Genomic DNA, 20,898 nt, shown 5'->3' with positions numbered 1-20,898 from the left:
ATTACACAGATAAAAGCAGTGACAGTAAATACACTGAAGTTAAAGTAGTCACTCTGAACCGTCCCCTTCATGGTGTTAAATTATTGATGCATTAACTTGCAAAAGGTCTTTTAATGTAGCAGGTGGTCCAGTATCACTACCACATGTCCTTTACTGCTGTGTAGATATGTAAATTCTTAATATGTAAAGCAATAGCCATCAAATAAACACAGTGGACAGAAAGTAAAATATCTTCTTTTGAAATGTAGCTGTTGAGGTGAAAGTATAAAGTTTCACAAAATGGAAATAAAGTGCTTCTACTGTACCATGAAATTTTACATAATTGTTTAATATACTTTCCTATATTCCATCACAGACTATAGGTCCTGTAAGATAAGTTTGGTGTGCAGGTTTATCTTAAACACAGAACACACTTACTTGACATCAAATGTCAACCTTAATTGCCATAAAGGGCACAAGCAGAGGAAAAGTAATATGGCGGCTGAAATCAACAGTGAGCCTCTCAGTTAGTAGAGCTAATAACAGCATGGCAGTGACAGCCACCAGAGTGATGTGCACAGACATAATTAGGTTAGCAGCAGCATGTGGTAGCTGGTGCTAGACTAACTGTGCCTTTAGGGATCTTACCAGCTTCTCCTAATGCATAGCTTAGGGGGAAGCTGTCATTGAGTTGTCACATGTAAAATGAGGTGATTTTATATCATGTGGCAAAACATGAATTGCACATTTCTCTTTCCCAAAGTGATATCTACATGATTTGGGACTTGTTTTTGGGAAACAATATGAAGAAAGTTATAAAAGCCAGATTGTTGTTATTGATAATTGGTTCATATGACAGGAAAAGTAACTTTCTGCTTCTTTCTGAAGTCTTGATGTATGAAAAATAAGAGCAACTTCAGGATGGCAGCAAGTCTGGATCTCAGATTCACCATTAAACAACATTTACCAACATAAATATGTAACATGTATATTATTAGTAAACTCAGTAGCACACTAAGCCATTTGCTGCATTTGAATTATTGTTTTTTTTAATAAAAGATTGCAAAAGACTTTATGAACAGTTACAATCATCTTCTTCATTGTCTTAATGCATGTACAGTTTCGAATAGGTTCTACGCTCCTTAAACAGAGGACAACACTGTGGTGAAATAATGCAAAATGAAAACATAGAAACTGTACATCTATGCCCATATCAAGTCACATACGCTCACACATTCTGATAACACTCTTTACAAGCACACCTGGACATCAGTGGTTACTCTACGGCTCACCTGGTGTGTACCGCCCTGCTATCACTATCTCATGAGGGACTATAAACATACACTGAAGAGTATCGCAGCCAGCTTGCAGTGAAATATGTACAAGTTTACACAAAAAACAGAGTGAGAATCATCATGATGCAGAGATTTGGGACATCAGGTCTTCAGTTTGTTGTTGGTATACAACTGAAAACAGTTTCCCCTCAGTTCTTTTTGTGGAGAAACTTCATTTTACTTCCTAAAAACAGTGAAAACAAATCCATTAAATCATGTATAATGCATAACACATGAGGTGCATAATCACAGTGATGTAAATGTTCTTAAGTCTAGTTATTATACAGTAAATGGTGATAAAGCCAGACTGAGATTACAGGAAGTTTGGGCCGAATTACCCCAAATTGTCCCTCGGTAGTCTGTGGAGAAATCTGAATATCTGCCAACGTGATAAAATCTTACACCGTATCATGAATGTGGATGTTTTCTTCCCTGTGAGATACTTATGACTTAAGATCTGGACTGTCTGCTTCCTTAGCAAACTAGTAGCAACAACAAATAGTGATCATGAAAAGAGGTGAAAGTTGGTGTAGTTGGTAAGATAACAGTAATAACAAAGTGTCATCAGTAATCTAATCTTGTAGTGTAAGAATGTTAGACAAAATAAAATAAAAAAAAATATTTGAATTTCTCTTTTAGGTTGTTTGCAGCCTCATTTTAATTTCCTGTCTGAGCCCAGTCCTTTATGTCTCCTGCAGAACTCACCTAAACCTTTGAGGAACTTGTTGACTCCACTCTGTTCTGTGTCTGGCAGCTCCTCCAGATACTGATCCACCCTCTGCTCAAACAGACCTGTCAACAGAACAATACAAGACATTTAAATATATATATATATGAAAAGGGAATGTTTCCTTCTTGTTACTTCCAAACATTTCCAAAGACACATTAGTCTTTATACAAACATACAAACAGGACAATTACTCTTATCTGCAAGGGAGCCACTAGAGGTCAGTGTTAGAGCGGTATCTTCTGTTAGAGCAGGGGTGGAAATCCATAGAGAGCAGTTCAGCCTTTGCCTTACAGTAAAACTTTTAAGTAAGAAATAAGTGACACTCTGAGAAGGACAGTCTACCTTTAGCACGGGTCTTCCTCAGCTCCCGATCCTGAATGAACCCTGCAAACATCTGAGACTCCATGAAGACGCCCAAGAAGCGACGGATACTCTTGGACGCCACAGACTTGCGGAAGGCCTCTCTTTGGAATACGCGTTCTCCACGCTCGTTCTGAGTGATAAACAGGGAGTAATGGCCGATGGTCTCAAGGAAGAAGCGGATGAAAGCCTCTGACACCAGACTGTTTAAGGAGTTGTACTCTGCAGACACAAGGAAAAGGAGAGTATTCACATTATTACAAGTATATTGGTATTCACTACAGACATTTCATAGTGGTTGGCATGTTTACATGTTTCAAAGAAATTGTCAGACGAGTCTTTAAGTGGCCTCAGAGCAGTCAGAGTTAGATTAAAATAGAAACATGGTTTGGCTCAACACTAACAGCCACACAAACAATAAAAACTATCGTACTCTTGTTAACTGTGTGGAGACTCAGAGACATATCTCATGATTCTACAGCCTGAATCCAATTAAGCAACAAAAAAGACATAAAAATAATAATAATAATGATGATGATGCATTTGCCTCTTTATTACAACTATTTCTTTTACATTGGTGATGGTCAAAGTATTGTTGATGATAAATGGTTGTTACCCTGAAGTTATTTAAATCTCTCAGCATGCTTATAGAGGCACAGGCCCAGACCTTCATGACTGCACAAAAGACAGTGAATTACAACTCTGAGGTTTCTGACAAAGACTTTCTTAAAGTATGAGTTGAAGCTGAAGGAACAAAAGAGAAATCTGTCTAAAGCTACTTGCCAAGAAACTCTGTGAATATTACAGAAATAGCTGAAATCCACAAGAACCGAGGAACCCGAACTGCATCTCTGGGGCCTTGTCAAGAGTCATTAAAGGACAATTCCAGCTATACTGGGGTTTTTACTGCATTCCCTGGCTACTTAACTTTACTATGCTAACTCATTACTATTTTCTTCTAATAGTTGTCTATTGTTGAAAGTAAATATTGGAAAATGTACACTGTAAATATTATGAGGTACTTAATTGTTGTGTGTGGTAGTAATAGTGTAAAGTCAAGCTTAAACTTTTAGCTAAACTATAGGTTGCGCAAGTGTCTTGCTTCAGCTTGAACACGATGTGATTGACAGGCAGCAGATTTAACAACAGTGTTCACTGTTGGGTAAAAGTTTTATGTTGGAAGAGACGTGGAAAGCAGAAAGACAGAAAGTCTCTGCCACGTCTGGGCTCTCTTCCTGGTGAGTGTAAATACATGAAAGCGTGCACGTCATTCAAAAAGTAACATCTAGCATCTTGCATCTCATCTCCATATTCTTGACTTCATTTTTGCTCTATGAAGTATTTTGTTACTGTTGTTTTAAAAGCTGCTTTACAAAATAAAGATATTATTGATCCCCTGGGAGGAATTGACAAAATTCAAGTTCCCATACCGGGAGTCGAACCCGGGCCGCCTGGGTGAAAACCAGGAATCCTAACCGCTAGACCATATGGGAGGTACATGTGTGTGGGTACAGGTATCAGGTTACAGCTGCAACTTGCAAAACATGACAACATTCACAGCAATATTTTAATCTTAGCAACTGAATATGAACTGAAAGAAAACTGAGCCTGAGGCATATGGAAATACTGATTTAAATAACTTATATAATTCCACATGCGTATAAAAAAAGAATTAATCAAAATTGAAAATATATAAAAATGATGCGAAAAAGTTTGCTGCGTCTCTGGTACTGTCCTTGTGTTTGAAATCTTAAAAAAAATATTTTGAAAAGAAAAATACTTTAAAATTGCATCTTTGACTGTTTTTTTCTTCTCATAATTGCACATATGGTTGTTACAGGGTTGTTATATGACCAAATTATTTAGAATAATGAAAACCTTGTGGATCACATGAAAAATACGTATAATTTACTACCGTTCAGCTCAACACATACCTCTCATCAGCAGAAAAAAACATATTATTTCACTTCCCAGGTGAGCAATAGTGACTCACAGTGATGACGAGTCTCGTAGACGACAACATGATGTAAGTAGTGAGTTTCACACGGACTGACTGAACATGTTCTGCTACAGAAACTGTTTAAATTAACAAGGAGAACATCTGTCTTGATAGAGTGAGATGATTTGTCACTTATTCACCTTCGTCTGACTCGCTATCAGAGTCCTGATTGATGATGTCATTCCTCTGCTCCAGCGCTTGCTCAAGGGCTGCCTGAAGTTTCCGCGGCAACAGCGAGGCTTCGTCGTCCATCTATAAAACAACAGAAAACACTGCAGTCACCAGTGATAAACAACGTTTGGATAATTAATTTCAAAGGCAGAGAACTGCATGTTTTATCATCTTTCTTACTTTTTTTCCCTGTTAAAGGGTTTTTTAGGGGGGAGTTTTTTCTTATCAGAATCAAATGTCTAAAAATAGATGATCTTGTGTTGCTGTACAGACTGTAAAGCCTCCTGAGGCAAATTTGTAATTTGTGATATTTGGCTATACAAATAAAATTATTTGACTTTGACTTAACCTTTATCTTTTGCTTCACAAGTTAACAGACAAACCTGTCGGATGAAGCGGTCAGTTCCCAGGTCGACCATTAAAGCCTGAGAAGAAGAAGAAGATAAGTGTGTCATGTTTCAGATGTAATAAAAACCAGCATCTCCTCATTTTTCTGTGTTTTATATGTACTAATTGAGTAGCATGACTCACTAGGCCTGTCAAATTCCTCTGCCAAAATTATTTGTGAGATCTTCAGCTGCTATTTACTGGCTCTTTACCAGCTGACCTCATCAGAACTACTTGAGGTGACTTGCTGTGTATCTGTGTGAAATGCTTACACAGACATGTACAGTATGAATGTAATATATGCAGGGTTTATTTCAGGGTCAGCAACACTTCACAGGCTTGTCTGAACTAAAGTCAAAGTTCAAAAAAGGTAGGACTTGAAGTTTATAGATCTTTGCAGGTAACAAGAAACACTTTGAAAGCCATTTATTTAAAACACTCAACGCTTTTACTAAAAAGGAAATCAATAAGAAGCAAAAAGTCACATCTTATAAGTTAACCTGAACTATACAATATTTTGAAATGTGAAGCTGTTCACCAAATTTGCAACATGAGATCATTTCTGCTCATTAAATTTCACTTATCTAAATCTAAACTAAATGCATCTACAATTTGCGAGGGACAGTCATTTGTGATCTGCGTAAAAGCAGTGCGCACATGGTCTGAATGTTACCAACTAAAGTTGTGGCCTCAGTTTTGAATCCTTCCCTATGGTTGGAAGTCACCTGGCTGGTTCCCTAATATAATAAGACCAGAGGCAGAGGAGGTTGAACAGATACAGCAGCAGCCAGCCAAACTTATAATGGAATTACTCTGAATCTGTATTGCTTTAGTTTATCAGCCAAGACAGAAATGTTCACTATTCCAAAAAAACAAGCTTCAATTAGAAAGAGAACAAAAAGAAACAGACTGAACAATCACCGATATCCATATAATCTAACAGACAACAGCGTTTGGGAAAGAAACTGCAACCAGATGGTCAGAGAGAATCCAGAGAGAGTGAACTTACCTCTTCTACAGGCAGCTCTTTAAGTTTAGGCAATGAGCTGGACAGCAGCCCCACCAGGAAGGGAGTGGGACAGCAGACAATATCCAACATGGACCCCGGCAGCACAGGGATGAAGGTGTGTTGCCAGGAGAAGGGGTAGAGCAGCGCCACCACTGCAAGCATGCAGCTGGACAGGGTACTGATAAAAAAAGAGGGCACACAACATCAATAACCTTCACACTCACACAACACCGCCCTGCAGGGGCCACACCAGATTCAACTAAAAGCAGGGCAGATGTTTCATGAGATAATGAAAACCTTTTTTTTCCCAGGCTGAAAGGGGAGTGGTGAGTTTTCCTAAACTTTTTCCTAAAACAGAGCCTTCTGCAATCAGGAACTTTTATAAAGTGAAAAAAAAGAATATCGCTGCTTCAAAATGTTTAAATCACCATCATTAAATCATTGACTGGGGGACATAGTGTACCATAAGTGCCTAAACAGTCTATTTCCATCTCTAAGTTCTTTCCCAAAGTTAAATTGACTACTTGATCCTCTTTTCCTTGAAACGGTTACTTTTATATGAGGCATATCAGCACAACTATGTACTCTGGCTTTGACACTTTGCTCTTCCTGCAGCCCATCTGAATAACAGCAGGAGCAAACAGACAGTTCTTACACTTTGACAAAAAGATTTTTTCTGAAGGACTCAACAATACAACAGCTTCTGGACAAGTTCTCTTAATGATTCAAAGCTTAATCTGGGTGCACTTCAACTTCTCCCGGAGTGTGAATCCATTTAATACAAACCACATAGATGTGAGTGATTCCCATGAATTGCATTATTATGACATTACTCTACTCTATCTGCAGGGGTGGCGTGACTCTGACATGTTGCTGTAGTTAAACTGGAGGCTTGTTGACGCAATACTAACAAGCACCAATTCGGTTTAACTTTGACAGCTGTGGTATAACATCAAGATCACAAATAGCAGCCTGTCTTTCTCACGATCCGTCGCTTGTTGACAGTGGCTGACCCTCCTCCCCTCTGTCCTCTACATACTGTCCAGTCCATGTACACAAAGAGAGTGAAAATAAACTGTGGGTCCAATCACACACACACACACACACAAACACACACACACACACAGTGGAGCACTAAATCAGTATGGATCAAGAACAAGACCAGGGATCAAACATGGTATGCAAACGCACCCCACTTGAGATATATACACTTTTAATGAGGAATGTTTTCTGTGGTTGCTGTCATCAACAGCAGACAGAACATCCAAGTAAACACAAGTTACTCCCTTTTATGTGACCTCATTTACACTGAGTTTCAGCTTCAGACGGAGAAACCTTTGAAGACCATACAGAGAACAGAGAGTATTTTAATCCATAATCAATGTGTTGAGATAAACGACAAACCCAGGCTATATGTTTGCCACAGGCCTTTTCATCTTAACTTCCCATGAGTCAAATTGCCAAGATTAAAATGTGTTTTCTTGACAGGGTAAAATAGAATTACACCAGTGAAAACCCAAAGGCTATAATAACCACAGCGTTCAGTCTTTTTAGGCCTCTTCCAGTTCACTCATAACATCAAGCACTTGCAGCTTTGCTTTGGCCGGTCTAATTTCCATTTGCCTGAGGAGGGTTTTATAATTCCTAACAGATCCCGTCTCCTGGGTTTGACGAGTTCCAACAGGGAGTGATGGGGCACAGATCTCTGAAAACCTTCGCCACAGGCTACACGCGGTCCGACACAACACTGATACCAAAAGGATCAATTACACTCATTCCTCAACCACACACTCCTGGGAGGAGATGAACTTGCAGTGAAAACACTCTGCACTACCAGAGGTTGCCACTCAACTCTGGAAAAAGTGAGGGACATTCGTGTTATATCCAGACTCCAACATCACACATGGGTCATAATAAAAGCCATACAAAGAGAAATGACTTCTAAAAGGTGAGGATAACATACAAGTAACAGGAAATTAAACATCCTGAATTAAGGCGGAGTGGGTAAAGGAGAGTTTGTGGGCAATGTCCCCTTTTACTTCAGCATTTGACACTTCTTTGTTATTTTGTGATATGTATATGATGTGTATATTGTGTATATATGTACATACTACTAATGTTTTTTTTATTTTGTCCCTCTTTAAAACATACAAGAGAAGGACAAATTAACTCAAAACCTTTTAGGCTACATTCGCTAGTTTCTAACAAAGCATAGCTAAAAGAGGACTAATTTGTAGTGTGAGCAAAAAGTTGCCCTTTTATATATTAAGCAGATATGGAGCCAAATTAGCACTGATTTGTATTTTGGGCTATGTGACGAATATAATTTCAATATTCACTCTCCTTTTAGCTCTCATTTGGTCTCCACCAACTCCTGAGGGAAATATCTGGCTTTCAGCCACTAAACGTTCCTCTATGTTCGCCAGCTAGTTGCTAACTCTTCCTGTCTGCCATTTAGTGCTAGGCATGAAGCATACAGTGGATTTATCTGAGCCTTTTTTACTGAAAACAGCTGCCTGTTGTTGCTGGAAACAAGAAGCTCATGAGAGCAGTGAGAGTGAAAAAAACCCCAGTAAAGTCATGGGCCGTAAAACCAAAACAATTAGCTGAAAGATGCTAAAACTGATGGGGAACTGCAGAGTTGGCTGTTAACTCTAGTTGGTTACTAAAAGCCACACCTTTCACATCACACATGGTCATTTGAACTGTTGTTAATATAGAAATATTGATCAGAGCAACTTTAATGAAACAGAAATGTAACCCCACAATTCTACAAAACATCACACAAGCATAAATATTCTAAGATTATAGTACAAGAACTAAATTTAATTACAGAAATACATATAAAAGTTATTATGCCAGCATATCCTGGGAAAATAGAAAAGAAGCAGGTCTTCAGAGGTGAGGTCTGTGCAGAGCTGTTATGTGTTGAGGTTTGGGAGCTAATCCTGGCATATTAGCTCTCGTAGGTCTGCCAGGCCTGGTTCAGTGTGTGTGAGGCTAAACTGGCAGATACTCCAGGAAACATGGGATCGAGAGGCTTAGTCAGTGAAACCCAGAGGAGGAGGGAAAATTTCAGTGTCCGAGAAAGAGAGGGAGGGAGACAAAAGCCTGTGCCACCACATGCTTCACAGCTCTACTAAAGCACCGCACTGTGTCTACCAGTCTTGGCTCTGAAAAGTCTTGATTCCACAGGACAAAGAGGACTAGGCTGAGAGCAAACTGATCCACAGCTGTCAGACACCAGCTGTGCTGCAAAGCTCTGCAAAACCATTCTTCAATGTTAAAGCGCTTCCCAAGGTCAAAATAACACCTAGAAATCATATAAAGAGGCAGTAGAGTACATATAGACCTATAGGATTTCTATGACAAGCTGTGCAGGGTGTATTTTTATCCTCTTGCAGAATGTTCTCCGCTCCCTTAGTCCCCAAATGGTTTTCCCTCTCTTCCTGTCTATAAGGCTCTCCACCTCCAGCTCTCTGTCTCGGCTCCCTCTCTCCACAGACGGCAGCAGAAGCCATTTTACAATGAAAAATGTCTTCCCGATGGGAAACCCTATACATGTTCTTATTAAAACTACAATAATGTCTGAGTTTGATCAAGGCTGTCTAGAGAGCAGATGAATGTGTGCAGGTGTTTGTGTATACGAGCGTCCACATGTGTATGTGAGCGTCTACACAGGGATGTAAACATTCACGAAAGCGACACTGATGTAAAAATCAGCTGTTCAGGCTCTGGTAATGGCCGGGTACCTCCTCTTCTCTTTGAAAAACAGAAACATTTCACATGTTTACAGTGTGTGGATTTCACTCTACCTCTCGAGTTAAATACCACATGGGAAACCAGTTAAGTTGTTAAAAGTGGTTTTGGCCTTTTGCCAGCACTGCAGAGCATGTTAGAAAAAGTGTTTGAGAATAATGGAGGACTAAATGAAATGAACTTGATTAGAAAAACGCCAGCAGCAGTGACGATAACTCTACCTGTCTGAGGTTTAAACATGTTGGTGCTCTATATGCCTCGAACTCACTTTCAGAACAGTAGATTATAACAAAAGCAAAACAAACTTTTTACTATCCAGTTGTTTTTTTTAAGATATGTTTTTGGGCATTTTTTGCCTTTTTTAATGGAGAGCTGATAGTGGAGAAGCAGACAGGAAACAAGGAGAGTGAGAGGGATATGACATGCAGCGAGAGTCTACAAGCCAGAGTCAATCCAGGGACGTTGCGGTTATGTGGCATGTGCTGTGGCATTCGGCTACCAGGGCACTCCTCAATAATCAGTTTTGAGTTTGCTTTTGGCAGAGATGGAGATGAACAAAATGAACAGCATTAAGGAGAAACCAGAGAGGGTCTATGCAGAAACCCAAGCAGCCGCCTGTACCACAGAAAAGTGAGCATGATTAATTCAACATGGCCAAGAGAAAAGCTTTCAGAGCCATTGTTTAGTTTACCTCTACAGTCCCCTCCTTTTCACTATTCCATTCTCTCCTCCTCTCAAACAAAGACTTCTCAGCTTTCATTATATCCCTCCCTTCTTCTTTGCTACCAAAATCAGTATGTGAGACACACACTCACTGTAACAAATATTATGTGAGTGTGGTGAATCTAATTATTGTGATGCAGGGAGGATTGAATCATCTCAACCTGTGGTTCTCAAACTGGAGGGACGACGACGCTGTGACATGTAGAAACATGTACAGTTAAAATAATACAATTCATTAAGGACTATAACCAACCATGTGCACTGATGCTTGCAGGGAAATAAAGAGCTGATGCTCAGAGTAAACACATCAGTCGTAGCCAAAATATGACGAAGCCTATCTTGCTCTCAAGTTCATTATCAATATAGAGGTAAAGATTTGTGTCTTGTGTGTCTAATACATTTTACATTTACATTTTGTCATTTGACAGACGCTTTTACCCAAAGCGACTTAAAAGCGAGGCAAGACAATCATGCGTTAGAGGACAGCGATTCAAAAAGAGCCATGGTACAAATTCTCAAGTAGCTGACCTGGTACAAGTGCAGTGAGCGCTATTATTAAAGTATTATTATTATTAAAGTGAAAAACAAATACAAGTGCATAAGAAATGCCATAAATAACTTAATAAATAAATTTACTTGAAAATATAACATACATTTCTTTTGTGCAAACATTTTTGTCTTATTGGTTGATAAAAAGTTTATTGGATTTATGCTCGGGAGGGTGTGATTGCTTTTTTTGGTCATCCAAAGTGGGACTTGACAGAAAAAGGTTTGAGAACTACCGAACAATGGAGTCACATCAGGGAAAGTCATTAAGATCCAAAATGCGTAAAATTCTTACTGTAGGAGTACTTCATCACCATGCCAAGAGATAAATCCAGACATGCACGTACAATTTGGTAACCGTCCTCAACCTTTGCCTGAGGACTGACAGAGGTTGTTTACATAAGTCTACAGCACCGACAAAACTCACCCAGCATCTGCAGGCCAATTGAATTAAGCAATTACTGAGTGACATAGCTGATGATAAATTCATCTGACTTGGCATCCGACGTGTTATTACGGGCAGCAGATGGTGAACGATCACTTAAAAGAAATTGTCTTTGCAGACTTTCATGTAGAAGCCACAACCTCCTTTGATAAAAAAAAACAAAACCCAAAGGTTTCGGTGTAATATTACAACAGGTAAGCGAACGCTACATGCCAAAGAAACAGAGGATAGAAGATCCCACAGAGAACGATTTCCTAACATGGCTTTTCCTCTCAGTTCCTGCTTGTATTGGATATACATTTCAAGGCAAAGAAAAATACATCATGCTCTACTGGCGAGGTATTTTGGGAATGGATTATTATACAAGAGCCCCGGTGGGAGCAGCCCTTTTATCATAGAAGTCATTAATGCTGCAGTGAGGCCCTGTCACTGTTTTCAAAAGAAACCAAAACACAGGAGCTCTGCATGTATACATGCACGCTTGCACATTTAAATCCACATACACGCACATAGGGTTTGAGCTGATCACACAGTAAACGGCATCAATCAAGGATAGTGACTGTATGTTTAAGCCACAAAATTATAGATTTCATTTTGTAATTTTCTTTTTTGTAGTTATTTCAGTTTTCTGTAACTTAATTTGCAGTTTGAAAATGTAATATATGTATCTACTTTCACTGCAAGTATTTTAACTAGTGTTCTGCTTCATAGTAATTTAACCACGTGCAAATTTATGACCATTTTAAATTTGAATGGTGGCACTGTGTATGTTAAAAAGGCTCAAACACTGCATGCTCTGTTACACAAAACACCATTTTATAATACATTAAATTATGTACTATATGACTGAATCTTTTATGGTGATTGAATTAGTTTTTTTAGAAGTTTATAAGTATATTTCTTTTAGTCAGTTACAAAGATTGTGATTAATTACTGTCTTGAAAGATGTATATAAGGGACATCATCACTGTCTTGGACAATATATTATAATAGTATGTGTTATGAGTCATGAGTTAGTTCATGATTCCCACCCAGTGTCTCTTTGATGTTATCACCTCTGGTAATGAGCATCTAAGACTGATTTTCTCAAGGGACACAGAGAGTGCCGCCGCTCATACGCAGGGAGTGAACGTGGCATCATAAGTCAAACGGTGACAGTCGAGCCACAGATCAGAGGGCAGAGTCGCGCACACAGGAAGTGCATTCCTTCCCCTCACAGTCACTGCCCCCACTGATGTTTGTTTAAACTGGGCTCTGATACATGGAGAGATTACTTCTCTCCTCAAATCTCCTCCCACTCCACCCTTGCCTCCAACGCTCCAAAAGTACCCCTCTCTATTCTGTAACAAGAGGACAGACTGGGACACCGAGTCCTCAGAGACCCTTCACATCTTATCAGCCCCACCCTATTCTCCTCTGGCAGTGACGCTCATTTCTGTGACCCACTTTAGTTCAGGCCTGACTGACTGACTGACTGACTGACTGACTAAATAACCTGTTGTCTGACCTTTGCATTCTAATCAATGTAATCAATTAGTTCCACACATGAGGCAACCATTAGACCCCAGCTGACAAGTATACGGCTAGGTGTATATGCATGTTTGTCAGAAGTTACAAGAAAAGTAACTACAATTCTTCCATCATCAGTTGGGACAGGCTGAGGGACACAAGCTGACTCTGTCAGAGTGACTGTTTGTGAAAGTAAAGAGATATTTATGAGTTTTGCAGTGAGCCAGACCTGAATATGGTCTTTTGACTGTCATATGATCATAATATCTGTAGTCACATGCCATGCCAACTAACTTAAGTTATTTTGCAATGGAAATTAAAACAAATAAAAAAAGCCAGTCATGTAGAGGAAATTTTATCCTTAAGTATGTTGGATGATAGACATTAAGTGAATTCTCTTCAGAAAAGTCAGAAACTAACTATAATAACTGCTGAGAAATATTACTGCCGACATGACTTTATGGGGACAAACTAATCTAGAAATACAAGATGTATTCTGTACACTGAACACTGAAATGCAGTTCTGTAAAAGTTCCATCCATGAGTGATATTTAACCATCTATTCATCCATTCATCCATGTTGAGGCTCTCGGGAGGGCTGAAGCCTGTGAGGGCTCACATGAATTCATTTAAATGAACTTTCACTCCATTGTTCTTGAGACTGCATTATTTTGTTAAAAATTCATGAAATCATCGATTGTGAAATAATCTTGTTTTTGAACAAATTATTTAAAAATATGTACAAAGGGTCAAACAAAGGTAACAGACCAAATCTCTCACAGTGCAAGAGGAACAAGAATGCCCTGTCGTGACATGCCTTTGTTTCAGTGAAATTACTATATTTTGCAGATAATGACAAAGATGATTCACTTTTGCTAGTGTAATACTATTACTGAGATGGTTATCAGTATTTATTATACTGCCTGTTTCAGAAAAATGTTCCCTTTCTCTCTTCATCAAAGCATTTCACTGCAGGGGGAAAGACTTATGACTAACTGAAGGTGGTGGAGCTTCACCTGAGTTTATCAGCCACAAAGATGACTCTGCGCTCCAGCAGCAGCGAGGCAAAGACACGTATCACCTGCCGTACACTGAGGCAACTGAACAGACTGTCAAAGTCCACATGCTCCAGTCTGGAGTCGGTGGGCCGCCTCAGCTCGATGACCTAAACAAACACAAAGAACTGGAATTTAAGTCATCGCAGATTGTAGACTTCATTAACATTTTCTGTCACACAACTGACTGTGAAAACAATGCGAGTAACTAAAGGAAGTTTTAATGAAACATCCTATCAGATGAGAGCTACCAAGACCATGTGATGGGTATAATAAAAGTCAGAACAGAAAAAAAGAGTTGTGTTCTGCTCTATCAGCAGCTCTGACCTCATTTCCTGCACCAGGCAGAAAGGTCTTCACTTTGATGATCTTCCCTGGTGCAGGGAAGGGTGACTCCATCAAACTCCTCATAAAGGGATAGACCAGGGCTGCGGAGATGCCTCGCCGCCTCTCCACCTCATCCAGGATCTAAACATTGAGAGGAAAAAGCATTATTTCCTCAACATATTTCAAGTAACATCAACAACACAAAAGTCTCAGTGGAAATGTATTCCTATAAATTGGTCCATAGTGCTTTATCTACCTATCTGTCTATATACATATACATATATATATACATCAAGGGTAATAACCATGGAAATATAACATATTGTTATGTATCTGAGCACTAGCAATTGTCTGGAACTCAGTATTCGTTTTCTGTTTTGAAAAATAGCAAATTCATTTCTTTCCATGCCTGTGTGATTGGAAAATTCCACCCAGTTTGCCTGTCTGCCTGTTTTGGTCCAAGCTGCCTCCTGTCTGGAAAGTTGATTGGAGAATCACTCGTATTCAAGGTCATATGATATCACCTCGCTCTCCATCTCTCTGTTTGTCTGTCTGTCTCTCTCACACACAACTACCTCTGAAATCATACACTGCCATCCTCTCTCATTAACCTGGAAAACACTTAAAAGTCTTCAAAGCAAAAAATTAGATTCATTCACAGGTGTGCTGCTGTACCATCCATAAAATAGAGCCATTTGAGACATTCACTCTTGAAATATCACATGATGTAAAACCAGACAAACCATAGTACAAGTACACACTTAATTTGCAAATTAAACGACAAATTATAAAAGCATCAATAGCTACATGGCACAACTATTCTGCTTTAACTCAACTAAAACATTTCAGACTTTTCATTTCAGGTTTCATATTTGCCAACTTTTGATCGCACTTCGCCTACAGACTTAAAAGGCTTCACAAGGACGCCATTATTAAACACTGAATACCGCAGATGTTTGCATATTGAAACATACCATGCTATTTTATTTTCACGTCATCTAGCAGCTACTTTGTTTCACCAGTCTGGACTCAATCACTTTGAATTAAAAAGTAATCAGATAAGGCTGAAAAAGTCAAACACACCGACAGCTCTGCTCTTTGTTAGCACCACTGAGACAAAAGCGAAGGAAACAATTACTCTATGAAATCAGAAAAGTGAAAAAAAGAGACTGAAATAAGGTTTATCAATGAACAGGCATTCAGCAGAAGGTCTGCTGAATGTCATTTACTTCAGCTATGAGAGGGGTTAACCACAGCTACACCACACACACAGCTAGCTGACTGTGGCTGCCTATATGTGTTTGTGTGCATGTGAATGGACAAGACTGAGCTCACCGTGGAGAACAAGTCAAAACAGCCCAGTCTGCTGATGACACAGTACACCTCTGGAAGGCGAGGTCCTTTCCCGCTCGGCTGTAAGAGAAAGCATAAGAAACTGATTGGTGATGACGGACTCGGTTTTAATAAGGAGACAGTGGTTTTTTTCTTATCAAAGGGTGTGGGATGTATTTAAAAAACAAATACATAAAGGATCAGACTATGATAATATACAGATAAATTGTTTAAATACTGCAGCTGAAGTCTAAAATCTAGTCATCTGAGGTGAAAGTCTTTCATGTGGATACCAACTTCCTAAACACAGGTGATTTATCTGCTTCTGCTGATCGTATCTACCTTCCTATGTACACTCAGAGACCATTATGTGCTTCCAGACTTTGGGGGCGCAGGCACAGACACTCAAACACACAGACACAAATGAACACAAGCACTCAAGAAACGCCAAACCACTTGTCCATATTAGGTATACAATTTTCTCCTCTTGTTTCTCCTCCGCTTTTCCAAATGGATGATTAAATCAACTATGTGGAGCTTGATTCAAGTCCTCAGGAATGCTTGGTTACTGCCAACTGCTGGACAGACAGCAGGGAGGAAACAAAGTTACTGGAGGAGAGCGGCTCACCTCTTCCTCTACCTTCATTAAAATCTGCTTCTATTGAGAGGAATTTCAGTCCATCAGAGGACATCATGCATGAGAGCAGCATAACTTAGTGGTCAAAGAATTCAAAAAGATGTTACCCAGCACATACAGAGTTGTAGAGACACTCCCAGTAAACCTCTGAGAACATACACACTGCAGTACTGTAAACACACTCAGAAATACCAAACGGCAAACAAAATCACCACCACATTCACAGAATCCCACACAGTCATGCTCAGTGCCCGCAAGCTAAATGGGAAGCTCAACAAAAAACTTCAAAGTGCTCTGCAGCCTCATTATATAGAGGAAACGTTCCACAATGACAAAGTTAAAATTTTTCATGGTTTCTCTTTGTCTTGCCTTTCCTGAGAAACTCTTGTTAAATCGAATGAGTCAATTTTAACTGGGGTTCAGCTTAAATTATTATTATGCGCTTTCTGACTATTACTGAATTTTTTGCAGTATTAACTCTATTAAGATTATATGTAATTATCTTTTTGTAAGATCATTTTATGATTATATCACACTCAAACTAAATGTATAATATCAGATTACATGTAATATTACACTGCTGTTGCATTTATTTCCTGGACAAACCTGAACAACAAAAGGATGAGAAGTCCCTGCACCCTCCTGCAGATTAGTTGCTGCAATCATAAGTGTGTGAATCTTTTTTGTGTTCCAACATGTTTCACACCCGTCATGTTTTGTTTTTGTTTTGTTTTTTTATCGATTTTCTTTCCTGCTGCAACAATGGACAGTCACGCAACACACAGGAAGACCGTATCACATGTTCGAATGAAAAGGTCTGTCACAACAAACAAGGCTCAGCAGGGTGTGAACAGGGAGCAGAGGACGGGGAGCTGAACGGTGGCTTACCAGCAGGCGTCTGCAGTACCCGAACCTCCTGCTGCCGTCCTCTCCCGTCAACATAAAGGAGAAGGTCTCACTGTAGCAAAGAACAAGTGAATACAGATGAAAATCAACATGAATAAACATAGTAAGATAGGCAGGTACAGACAGAGCTCCTATCAGCTGCTGTATTACACGGATAAAGATGTTATCCTTCATATCAGCAATAACAGGGTGGAGGTGTTTTCAAGATAATCACACTGAACAGCTGTGTTGCTAAGCGTTACATAAAATAATTATTGATAACATATGTAGCTTCACAATGCTCTGCGTGCACAGTAGTTAGGTAGGTAGTTCATTTCCTCTAAACTTTCATTATACAATAGTTGATATGTTGTAACAACAAACAGACAGTAGACCAGTTTGTAATAATAAATTTGACCCTGAATGTGGAGGATTCTCAGCCATACCTGGAGTACTCAGATACAGGACTCCAGTCTTTTGCATCAGGGAAACAAAACTGAGGAATGGCTTTGAGCCTCTGTTCGGCCTCCCTTATCTGCTTGGTGGGCCTCTCTAGCTGTGGGAGGAGAGGAGAGGAGAGGAGAGGAGTGGAGAGGAGAGGAGAAGAGAAGAAAGGAGAGGAGAGGAGAGGAGAGAAGAGAAGAGGAGAGGAGAGGAGAGGAGAGGAGAGGAGAGGAGAGGAGAGGAGAGGAGAGGAGAGGAGAGGAGAGGAGAGGAGAGGAGAAGAGTTTCAATTAGCTCATACTCATTCAGACAATTCTGGCCTCCTTTTTTAAAGATCCCCATAGATCTCAGAGTGCCCAGACTAACAGTTCTCCCATGCAGGCTTAAACCTTTGCCCTGTCCGACTCTCATCATCTTAACAATTAAGTGTATGTTTCCTCCTTCCTGGCTGGCAGACATGTACTTCTCCCAAGGGACACTTCTGCTGAACCAAATCTTAACATCTTTAAAATATGTCTTTGAATAATTGCTACAGAAATGGGTTCTGGTGTTTGCAACAGGCTCCCAAGACTCCCTTGGCACTGTGTTATAAAACTTAAAGATACCCTGTGCAGTTTCTGACCACTAGTAGTGCTAGGGAGCAATGTTTTTAAGAATGGGTCCCTGTTTTATTTATATTGTGCACAAATATTCTTGTGCACTACAAGCAAAGAGTAAACAACAAGTAAAATCTGCTGTGATCCACATGCAAAATTTTTATTAATATTATTAATAAAACCATTTAAAATAGTTTTTCTCATTTAACTACATATTGACCCTCCAGCCTGCAATTCAAATTACATCAAATCTTACAGACAAGGTCTGCAGCGATGTATCTGTGCAGTATTTTGGATTTATAATTTCTGAGCTAAAACAGGTCCTATGAAGCATTTTCGGGGGCACTGACACATGGACGTTTTGGATTTTTGCTCCATGTAAAAATAAATTCAGTCACTGAGGATATATGTTATGCCAGATGTAAAAGGTCCAACAGCAGGTTTCAGTTACAATTGTCATGACTTTACCTTGGGGAACTGATAGGTGACCTCTGGGGAGTAGGAGTTTTTGCTGGGTTTCTTTTTCAGAGAAACAACCACAAAATACTCAAAGAGTTCTCTCTCCTGCCACTCAATAAGCTGCAGCTCCAGTGTGCGGTAGCTGGGGGCCCGTCGAAGGATGGACTGCAGTTTCAACAACCTCTGGGTGTGAGCTGAGGAGGGAAGGAAGCATTCATTCACACTGAAATGCAACTTTAGACTCACAGTGAATTAATCTTCAGCCTGTCAAGAAATTATAATATATATGTTGCTGTACTTGCTGTTGTGATTCACTTTCACTGACACCACTGATCGCTCATGTCAATAACAGACATAAAACAAAAATCTCATAAGTATTCATTTGTTTCATTAAATTTGACATGTAATAAATGTTGAATGATTTACTGGTAATCCATGCATATGGCAAATGTTTTGGTCACAATTCATCCAGTCAAGCAAGGTAATTTATTAAAACCAAAACTGCCATGTGAAGCTGCTCCACAAACAGAGAAAAACAGCTCCAAGAAAAAGCTGAGAACAAACAGAAGTCCAGCACCTCACCCCTGGAAATGGACTCTGTGGTCACTCACCTTTGAACCTGTCATCAGAGTCGCTCTCACTCTCGCTGTTGTCATCTGGAGGCAGACATGAGACAAACAAGAAGATATTTTACGGGTCAAAGGGCAATTCCACAAACATGTGTTTATGTCACAAGAAGGAACACAGCTAGAACTCTATGTGGGTGGCTGAGATGCAAATATTTACACACTTATCTAGCCAGTGGATAAAGGGGGGAAAAAAAAGAACCCTTACCTCTCAAAGATGCAGTCTCAACATTGGACATGGACAGCTTCTTAAGCCTCTTCTTCCCACGTTTAGTGCAGTAAATGGAGTTGATCCTCTGGACCAGCTGTAAACACAGGAAAGAAGAGATTCTCTGTTGGGAAATCTCAACTTTTGTTTCTTTTGATCATAAGTATAAAGGAAGTAGTTGGTGTACCTAGCCAAAAGTAACACTGTAAAATACTGTACATGCTTTAAGGGTTGCAGAAAAATAGAACTTAATGGCTTAAATGAGAGTTAGGTACCACAAGGGCTTAAACTCAAGCAGTGATTACATGCATTGAAGCACTGTGTAACAATATCTATTGTCTAAATGAAGGCATTATAAATGATCCCGATCTGCTCTGACTCTGACTGGGTTTTCTACAGAAACCTGAGCTGGTCTGAGAAGCCGGAGAGGACCAAGAACACAGACAGTGCTCTGCAAGGATTTAGTGAAGGTGTTTGTGTAGGATCTAGCCATGTTTACCTTTGGGATCCTCCAGTGCCTGTGTGAGGCCAGGGTATCACTGGTGCCACAGAGGCTATCATCCAGCAGGCCACAAGGTGAAGCTGATATACCCCGCTGGGGGAGAAGCAGCATTTCATCATGGCTGTGGCGTTTGCACAACTGTGACAGCCGGTGGCTCTTCCTGTCGCTGCCCCCAGTGAGGCGAAGGGACTGGCTACTGGGTTTGGAAGGCAACTAGTCACAGAGAACAGAATATAGAAGGTTTAAAACATTTCACCTGGTATTCGTCCCAGTCCATTAATTCAAGATGTTTTACTTTTTTTTTAATGATGTAAAAATGATTCCCGTTTTTTCAGGGAGACAAATGCTTCATGGGAGACAAATCTGCCGCTGGACCTGTCTATGGAACATCACCAGGTCAAACTTTTTCCTGTAGCATAACAAACGAAGTATGAGATTCTTTAGAGGATCTTGTCTAGGATATTCAGCACTGACATCCAGTGAGGGGATTCACTTTTCCACATAAAAAAACATACAAGCTCTATTTACAAGAGGGAAACATACCAGTGCTGTCAATCCCAGCAGGCTTATGACTTACCTGAGGTGGAGAGTTCAGTTTCCTGTCCATGGTGGTCCAAGATCTATTGCTGTCCAAAAGACAAGACTTTCGACCCAAACTCCTCCGCTTCAGGTCAACATCCTCGTATGGGTTCTCCTTCTCTGTGGAATGATGTAGATATTCAGTGTGGCTCAAACGTAATGTCAAGAGCAAAGCCAACAACTGTCAGAGGCTGTTTTTGACAGAAGACAGAAGAGGTTGTGGGGTCAAATAGGGCAAACAGGGCAGTAAAGGGTGTGAGGGGCACAAAAGAGCCTCCCTATGGTTTGTCTGAAAGG

General features: G+C 39.9%; 1 protein-coding gene and 1 non-coding gene across 5 annotated transcripts in view; both read right to left on the bottom strand.

Annotated features, from left to right (window-relative positions):
* Positions 1 to 307: 307 nt before the first annotated feature.
* The window catches only part of dennd2b (DENN domain containing 2B), a 48,299-nt gene continuing 27,708 nt past the window's right edge, over positions 308 to 20,898 (bottom strand). For all 4 annotated transcript variants that reach the window (XM_044350146.1, XM_044350138.1, XM_044350129.1 and 1 more), the window contains 16 exons: positions 20,600 to 20,721; positions 20,020 to 20,235; positions 19,521 to 19,617; positions 19,298 to 19,342; positions 18,696 to 18,880; positions 17,634 to 17,743; positions 17,191 to 17,260; positions 15,669 to 15,746; positions 14,334 to 14,474; positions 13,968 to 14,116; positions 5,970 to 6,147; positions 4,957 to 4,998; positions 4,543 to 4,654; positions 2,386 to 2,625; positions 2,019 to 2,105; positions 308 to 1,497 (listed from right to left, as the gene is read on the bottom strand). In XM_044350146.1, coding sequence (XP_044206081.1) covers positions 1,463 to 1,497; positions 2,019 to 2,105; positions 2,386 to 2,625; positions 4,543 to 4,654; positions 4,957 to 4,998; positions 5,970 to 6,147; positions 13,968 to 14,116; positions 14,334 to 14,474; positions 15,669 to 15,746; positions 17,191 to 17,260; positions 17,634 to 17,743; positions 18,696 to 18,880; positions 19,298 to 19,342; positions 19,521 to 19,617; positions 20,020 to 20,235; positions 20,600 to 20,721 — 1,907 coding nt within the window. In that variant the 3' untranslated portion in view covers positions 308 to 1,462. The remainder of the gene's footprint in view (positions 1,498 to 2,018; positions 2,106 to 2,385; positions 2,626 to 4,542; positions 4,655 to 4,956; positions 4,999 to 5,969; positions 6,148 to 13,967; positions 14,117 to 14,333; positions 14,475 to 15,668; positions 15,747 to 17,190; positions 17,261 to 17,633; positions 17,744 to 18,695; positions 18,881 to 19,297; positions 19,343 to 19,520; positions 19,618 to 20,019; positions 20,236 to 20,599; positions 20,722 to 20,898) is intronic.
* trnae-uuc lies at positions 3,825 to 3,896 on the bottom strand. Its single transcript has one exon. It is a non-coding gene; the product is annotated as a tRNA-Glu (tRNA).

This window comes from Thunnus albacares, chromosome 1, assembly GCF_914725855.1.
Source record: "Thunnus albacares chromosome 1, fThuAlb1.1, whole genome shotgun sequence".
NCBI classification, from domain to species: domain Eukaryota; kingdom Metazoa; phylum Chordata; class Actinopteri; order Scombriformes; family Scombridae; genus Thunnus; species Thunnus albacares.
Note: the sequence above shows the minus strand (reverse complement) of the source record. Positions and strands in the feature narration are given on the sequence as shown.